Below are 8,684 nucleotides of genomic sequence, written 5' to 3'. Positions count from 1 at the left end.
CCAATCTGTATGCTTACAACAAGTGCATCATCATGTGGGTGGTGGAGGCATCGAGCGTCTTCTTTCAAGAATTCGATCACTGGGTCGTTCATGCACGCCATCCTTGGGACCAATCTTGTTAGCTGGACATTTTGGACTAGCCTGAGGTACATTTTACACACCCTTTTGGTTGAACAGGGAGTTGCTGTGCCCTCTACAATCATTCTTATGTCCCCGACGTGTGGCTTGGGGCTCTCGATTTCCCTCCTAGGGCTTTGCCCTTGCGGCGGGTCTGTCTTTTCTTTGCTTACAAACCTCTGTAACTTCCACTGCCTGATCAGGGCTTCTATCTGCTACTTTAAGTCGTAACACTCGGAAGTATCATGACCATGGTCGCGATGGAAGCAGCAGTATTTGTCCCTGGACCTCTTATTGGGATCACCCTTCAACTTGCTTGGAAACGTTAGCGACCCTTCGTCCTTTATCTGCATCAGTACCTAATCGATCGGAATGTTCAGGGGGTGAAATTGGCGAATCTTGTTGAGGGGGTTTTGGGGCGTCTATCTTCTTGCCCATCGCCTGTCTTTAAGATCTTCCGTCCTCTCTCCTGTCTCGCATCTTCCTATCTTTCTCTCTTTTTAGGCTTTTCTTCCCGCGCAAGTAGCATGTCCTCCGCATTCATGTATTTGGTAGCCCTGTAAAGCACATCTGACATAGTTTTTGGATCGTTCTTGTATAGAGAAAAAAAAAACTTACCCTTCGGTAATCCGTTAGTGAATGCTGCCACGAGTATCTTGTTGTCGGCCCCATCAATTGAGAGTGCTTCCTTATTAAAAGGGGTGATGTAAGATCTTAGTGTTTCATCCTCTTGCTGCCTAATGTTCATCAGGCACGTGGTTGACTTTTTGTACCTGTGTCCGCTGATAAAGTGTGAGGCGAGCTGGGCATTTAACTCCTTGAAAGTGCTGAGGGAGTTTGGTGTCAGCCTGCTAAACCACATTCTTGCAAGACCCCTCAAGGTGGTGGGAGAGGCCTTACACATGATTTCGTCCACTACACCTTGCAGATGCATGAAGGTCTTGAACGTCTCTAGGTGATCTAAAGGGTCTTTCGACCCGTCATAGGCCTCTATCTGTGGCATATGAAACTTTGGAGGTAGAGGGAATGAAGTAACAGGTGCGGTGAAAGGCGAATCTATCTTGTACACCAGATCGTCAAGATCGCTTGACACCTTCCCTTTGAGAGCGTGCATCATCAAGTCCATCTGCTCTCTCATCATCTGTGTATCTGCAACCAGGTTTGGTGGGGAAACATCCATGGCTGTTGGCCAGCTCACAACATTATTGCCTTTCGGCCTTTCTCGATTTTGCCTGGTGTCATTGCGCTGGCGGCTGTTTCCTTCCTGCTCTTCCTTTTGGTCCTGAGGCTCGGTGTCCCTTTGGCGCAATTGTTCCTCCAAGTCATGATTTTGCTTGGTAAGGCGTTCAACTGCCGCTGCTAGTGTCTGGATCTATTTCTCAAGAACCGCAGTGCATGGCTCATCTCCTTGGGCATTGTTGTTGGTTGCCATTGAACAGGTAAGCACCATGCAAGCTTTTCGTATGGGAACAGTAGCTTGACTTATCTACTTGAGCTAGTTTTTCCCATAAATGGCGCCAACTGATAATGCCGAAAATCGTCAGTAGGTCATACAGTCCTCATGGGCTCGCAATAACACCTGCACAACACCAAGAAAGAAAAAAACCTCAAGAGAGTACCAGTGTGGTACTGGCCAAATACCCTCCGAAGGTCAAGTTAGAGAGATTGTCACCACTCTAGAGTACTAGAGCTAAGGTCAATTGTGCGTACTTGTTTTTCGTGGGTTATGGCCTTTTTATAGTGATGAGGGACTGACCTTGGTTCCTTAGGAAAGAGAAATATTTCCTTGTAGAGAAGATCTTCATAAATGCGTGTGATTTAAGGGACCCTTTCCATATAAGGTTTTCATTTACTAGGGTTAAGTGTGGTTCACTAGTTATTATTATTTGAAATGTCCTTGGAAATCACGTAAGCCACGCCATCGCCACATGTGCTTGGTCCTGTCGACCTCAATGTCCGTCCAGGGGATTACTCGTTCGTGTCAGGCGATCCGTCCTTCTAGGAACCTTCCGTAAACTAGAGGTGATCTGTCCTAACACACTGTCCATCCACTGCTTATGAGACTCGTCGTCGCATGACTTGATCCGTTGTCCAATCGTAGGTTTTGCAAGTTCTGGCTGTCCACTTCACTTTTACCCTTTTCAGCAATTATGAGTAAATAATATTAAGATAAAACGTTAGCTCTTCATTAATTTCAAATGCACTATCACAAAAGATAAGATTTCATAATGAAGTGATAAGTTTAGAGAGAGAGAGAGAGAGAGAGAGAGAGAGAGAGAGAGAGAGAGAGAGAGAGACCTGGTTGATAAAGGAGAGATTGAACTAGCTTTTTCTTTCTTTGTGTGTGGGTTGTGCTTCTTTCTTTCTTTGTGGGCTGTCAATGTGTGTTCTGCTTTGCTGGTGTGGTTCTTATTATATAAGGAGAGTAAGTGGGTGTTTGGTTTGTGTTTACAAACAACCATTTTCAATTTTTAAACAACATTACACGTATTTCTACATACTTTTTTTACCCATCCGTATTTTCACAAATGTTTTCAAACAACAATTTTCAATTTTTAAACACATGTACCAAACATGCCCTAAAGTTTTGAAATTTCAATTTTGCTTCAAGAGAAAACATGGGCATTTTAGTAAATTCATTTGAAACCAACCCCACACAATTTCACCCATCCCTCCATTTCCTTCCATTTTGGGTGGACACAAATTTGTGGGCCCGGAAGAAACAAAATCCTTTCTTTTTCTCTTTGCTGCCTTTCCATCAGTGTAACCAAATAGCAGAAAGTATTTAATTTCCTTTCTAATCCATTCTCTTCACTCCTCTTTCACTGTATCTGAGCAAAGTGTTAGGGTTTGTTTTGTTGAGGGATAAAAAGGTGGGAGGATAATAAATGGTTGAGATAAAAAAGTGGGGGATAGAAAGATTTTAGTTTTCCCTTATGTATGTTTTGTTGTGGATGCAAAAGTGCACGAGTGGAAAACTCATTTGTTTGCTTGAGAAGAAAAATGAGAGGATAGAAAATGGTGTTTCTATTAATTTACTCTCATACCCCTATTACATTAAAAAAAAATAGTTTATAAGAAAAAATTGACATTAAAAAAAAATCTTGAAAAAGGAAAAAATTGAAAAAGAAAAAGGAAACCAATGTGTAAGGGGAGAGGGGTAGATAAGTAATTCCCATCTTAAACCCACTTTCTCCTCCATTTTCTCATTCCTACCTTAAACCCACTTTCTCCTCCATTTTCTTGACAATTTGGGGAGAAACTCCATCTTCACAAAAAGTGGGCCTTGCAAGAAAGCAATTTTCTCCCCCATTTTCCATCCCTTCCGTTTTCACTCCAACCAAATGAACTCTAAACCACAAGAGACTTTATAAATTAAGCTAACTGGAACTTACCATACATCTCATTTTAAAGATAGGGGTGTTTGGTAGAATAGTTTGAGATGAGATTTTTGTAGTTTTTTGAAATTTGTGTGGGTGAAAAAGTGTATGAAAAAGTGTATAAAGTTGTTTAAAATATAAAATTGTGAGTTTGAGATTAGAGACCAAACAGACCCCAATTTTATCTTTTTTCCAATAATCAAGTGATGTTTATTACCCATTTTATTATAAAGTGTTTACAAACTATCGTAACAAGTCTAATATTTGATATCACTTTAACAATATAATAAATGTATTTCTTAATTACTCTTTTCTCACATGCTTAAAAATTGACACATTAGTCCACAACATTTTTACAACAAATCATAGGTGGTTAGTTGTTATTGGTTCAAATTTGAACCTAACACTAGGATAACTTTTTTGCCTTAACAATAACAACCAGTAACAACTTGCCATATAGGACTTGTTGTAAAAATGTTGTGAAAATGTTGTGGACATATCGTTTCTCTAATTTATAAGATCAATACAATAAAATCATAATATCCTTCGCGTCACTCTCAATCCACATCACAAATATGTGGTGAAATATTTGTTTTTATTTTGGTATGAGATGGGTTTTCATTTTTTTTTTTTTTTTTTACTTTTGTTTATTTTAAACATAATGAGATAGTTAAAGAAAATAATCCTCAAAGATCATAATTGCCTTGTTCTTCTTTTGGTATTATTTACTCTGGTGTGCTCATGAAGCTTTATAATGTCCTCGAGCCTCTGCCTCGAGGGAGTCAATGAAAACATTGGAATTAACTAGTTTGCTATCCTCAACAAGTAAAAAATCTAACACTGGATTTTCCCCCTAAGAACTTGGAGAGCTGATTGAGCAGTGCAATAAGCTATAGCCTGAACAGTGACCATTGGATTAACACCTAAAGCTGTTGGAAACACACTTGTATCTGCCACAAACAATCTCTCTACCTCCCATGTTTCTCCCATCTGGTTCACCACTGATTTCTTTACATCAACCCCCATCCTACAACTCCCCATCTGATGTGCTGAACATATCGGCATCGAAAGGCCTCTCAATGCCCTGGAACTCTCCTCTTTCACAAACCTCTCAAATTCAGTTGAGCCCACGTTCTTCACGTTTAAGGTCTTTCCTTGGCAGTGATGAGTCCCAATTTCTTCAGCTCCTGCTGCTGTCAATATCCTCAGTATCTTTTCTAGCCCTGTCTTTAGATTCTCTTCATCAGAAACTTCCATTTGGTAATTGATTGAGTTTGGTGAAACCACTGTTCCTGATCCTTTATCCCTTGCCAATGCAAATATATGGGCAGTCCTAGAAAACCTGCACATTCTGTTTTTTATATCTGTCCCAGAAATCCATGGCATTAAAATTGAGAATGTACCAGGGTGCAATGAAGGCGTCTGTATTATGGCACCATATCCAGACCCATCCAAATTTGCCACAACTGTAGACATTGCTGTCATTATCCCTCCTTCATAGCTCTTCTTGTCTTCCTCTGGCCAAACATTGGGTAAAGGTGTATCTGGAAAGTAGCCCCATGCCATTGTCACTGGATGGAGATGCAAGTTCTTACCAATGTTACCATTCTTCAAGCCACTTTTTTTCAACAATGCAGGTGTACTGATGGCGCCACACGCAACTATAGTCACCTTCGACTCTATCACAGCAATGTCTTTTGCTCCGTTGTACTCAAATTCGAAAGCAACCCCAGTTGCTGTCTTCCTATCTCTTCCTTTCTTTGTCTTGGTTAAGACTTTAATGGCCTCACAACCGGGAAGAATTGCACCATTGCCTGAATTTACCAAGTCCACAAGCCATGTTTCGGACGTGCCTTTCTTTCTTCCATCCTTGCAGCCAAGACAACACCAACCACAATAATGATCCGGCGGTGAATTTCTTGGTATGTTTTTCACAGGATAACCCAATTCTCGACAACCTTGTCTCAAGACCGCATTATTGAATCCTTCATCTTGGAATTTGGACTGAACTCCCATTTTTTCACAGACAACATCCAAAGCTTCTTTGTACAGTTCACTGCCAAATAGTTCAAGTTCATAGCGATCACACCATTCATTAATTACATGCTGGGGTGTCTTAATTGAAGCTGACCAGTTAATTGTAGAGCCTCCGCCGACTGTGGAGCCTGCAAGTACTAATACACCCATATCATCAGTTGCCAACAAACCACTGGACAGGTACATTTGATCCAAAGTTGGGCCTTCAAGAAGAGAGAGATTTTTCCTGGCACAATAATTTCCTTTCTCCAATACAAGCACTTTGTAACCGGCCTTCGCTAGAACACCAGCAACAACACCACCACCTGAGCCAGAGCCAATCACTACTGCATCACATTGGATAATTAAAGAAGGATAAGATAGGCTGGGAGGATTGGTTTTCTGAGAAAGAACTGAGACAGGAAATCCAAGTCGATGTAGAGTATTTGCAGCCATGTTCCGTGGTTTTTTTAGATTGATGAGGCCTCTGTAAAGAGGTCCATACAACAATTCTTTACCACCATCTTCTTCTTCATCAGATTCTTCAGATCCATTTATTTTTAATGGCTTTGACTGTTCTATTTGGGTTTTGAATTCTGGGTCGGGTCCACTATAGTCAATTGCTTTCCATGATAGGTTCTCATCCTTCCCATCTACCTGAACACGTTAATTTGGCAATGTAGGATCAGAGTTGAACTTATATACATGAATTTTCCTGAATACGCAACTAAACATTTTTTTTTTTCTGAAAATCTGGAATTACAGATATCAAATTGAATATTGGTATTGGTAATTAGTATGCCAGTATATCATCATTAAAAAAAAAAAAAAAAATTTCTAGTATTAAAATTTTTGGCAAGCAATAGAATAATTGCTAGTCTTATAACTCTCGCTGTTCATGATAGGTTGGTCCTAGGACATTTTCTAATAATGCCATATTAGCATGTTTTTATATACATACATACATACATATATATATATATATATATATATATATATATAAATACCATTAATATTTATTATATACTTATTTATGAAGATAATTTAAATATGATTAGTGATGAATTCTTAGATGATGGGTGGAAGATCTAAAATGAAAAATGCTAAAGTTACTACATATTCTACTACAAATTGTTATGATAATGAATGTGATTGGTAAATTTCAATATTTTAATAAATGAATATATGAATTACTTTTTTGTATTTGGTGAGTAGTGACACCCTAGTTTGTAACATTTATATATTAAAATTTATAATCTCCTACCAAGACTCATATAAAAATAATGGAAGTTTTAATTTCTTTTTCTGTATAATACTCTTGTAAGAATTTTTACTACATACATATTACAAACTATATTATTTGCTCTCTCTTATTAAGTGGGTGTGTCCATGTGTTCAGCATGCATCGGATTAATAAATTATATAATACAAGTATACCATATAATCATATATGCTGGAAGAATACTAACATTAACACAATTCCAAATAATTAATTCTAACCTGAGTGAAGAAAGCATAGAGTGTGAGAATCTTCATGGCCTTGCTGAGCATTCTTAGTAGATAGAAATAACTAAGAGATAATGAAAGCACTATTTCTTCTCTTTTTTGTGGTGATACCTGAGAAAATCTTTGAAAGTATGGAAATTGACTAGAAAGGCTTGCTCTCCCACATAGTATTAAGGTCCCAATCCAAGTTGATAACACCCATAATGCCACTCTCATAAGCCACTTCTTTGGGTGTTTCAGTCTGTCGCTTATCAGTGCCCCAACCTACATGTATGTTCAAGTACTTGTACATAAGAAAAAAAAAAAAAAAAAAAAAAAACACTTCAACTTCAACAACATGGGTCTAAACGACAACGGCAAAAATTGTATATATTTTTTTTTGTAAAATTACTTTCCAAAATCTTTATTTTCCAACAACTTAAGATATATGCTTGTAATAGGCTAAGAGTTTTCTAATTTAGTGATATTGTTTAGTCTTCTTTACGAGAAGAATCAAGATTTGAAACACTTCCCCATGTATGTAATTGTCAGAAAAATAATTAAAATGGGTATGGATATGTATAATCTTACTCGTTCTGGAGTGCCAGCCATAGAAGCAGAAGTGGTGTAGAATTTGACAACAGAGTCATTAATTGTAAGGTTGGAAACATCAATGGACGGCAAGAAGGTGTCACAAAGAGCAATGAGTGAATCCATCTCCCAAGAGGACAAAGAATTTACTTTTTCTCTTCCATTAGTCTTTGAAGGTGAGAAGCAAACATCTCTACAAGCACCACTTGACTCCATATTTTGCTTGCTTGTTTGTTAGTGAGAGCTTTTAAGAATGAAAGACCTTCGGGGTTTATAATATAAAAAGTGTACTACTATTAATTTGCTTATTGAGAAAGCAATAAGCTTCATTCAGTGGGGCCATTGACTTGGAAATTAAGAAAGGACTCAATGATTGTGTGTTGAACTAAAAAAAAAAATCTGTTGTTACTTCCCCCAACTGCGGATGCCAACGCTTCTAAGTTTCTTCTCAGAAATTTCCTTTAAAGGTTTAAGCTCAAATTAAGGAAAATGTTATTGTTACAAACTGCTGATATAATGAGTGGTTATTAATAAGTGAAAATGTAATGTTTGACTGTTTGTTTGTTAATAGTGGGCTCAAATAAAAACCAGTAAAAATTGGCTACAACAATAGTTTATAAAAAAGATGTAAAATATAATTTATGATAATGGTGTTATAGACTATTAGGTATGCATTTGGGATTAAGTGGTAGGTGCGGTCAATGCGGATTTGCCTCTAGACTGTGTAATTAACATTTTTACTTAAGAGGGAAAAGTTGAGAGGGAAAAAAAAAAAGTCCGTCAAAGGAAGTAGGTAAATATATATAGGAAAAAATGTCGTCAAAAACTATATATATGGGTAAATATGTTGTTTTCCTCAGATCCCTCATATATAGGTAAAAAAATGTCTGGATTTAGTTTTATTGGTGGAAACAAAAGTTAGTTCCAATAAAATAGATTGGATAAAGCAGAGGATTGACTTTGTATATAGTTTTTGTGTCGAAGCTGAAGGTGAAGTAGTTTGTAGAGAATGGGGGATTAGTGTATTCTAATAAAAATTTGGTGGCTTCTTTGGTGTATTTGACCCTCCTGACTCCTGAGCAAGCTTGGATGCTA

At 37.8% G+C, this 8,684-nt stretch overlaps 1 protein-coding gene across 1 annotated transcript; it reads right to left on the bottom strand.

Moving 5' to 3' along the window:
• Positions 1–4,205: 4,205 nt before the first annotated feature.
• LOC142613927 (long-chain-alcohol oxidase FAO4A-like) lies at positions 4,206–7,791 on the bottom strand. Its single transcript, XM_075786446.1, has 3 exons — positions 7,590–7,791; positions 7,014–7,283; positions 4,206–6,170 (listed from the first exon to the last, which is right to left on the bottom strand). The coding sequence occupies exons 1-3, from the start codon at positions 7,713–7,715 to the stop codon at positions 4,332–4,334; spliced, it is 2,235 nt and encodes a 744-aa protein (XP_075642561.1). The 5' UTR covers positions 7,716–7,791; the 3' UTR covers positions 4,206–4,331.
• Positions 7,792–8,684: the final 893 nt, after the last annotated feature.

Source organism: Castanea sativa, chromosome 10 (genome assembly GCF_040712315.1).
Source record: "Castanea sativa cultivar Marrone di Chiusa Pesio chromosome 10, ASM4071231v1".
In the NCBI taxonomy this organism is placed as follows: domain Eukaryota; kingdom Viridiplantae; phylum Streptophyta; class Magnoliopsida; order Fagales; family Fagaceae; genus Castanea; species Castanea sativa.
This window is presented reverse-complemented; position numbering and strand designations above follow the sequence as displayed.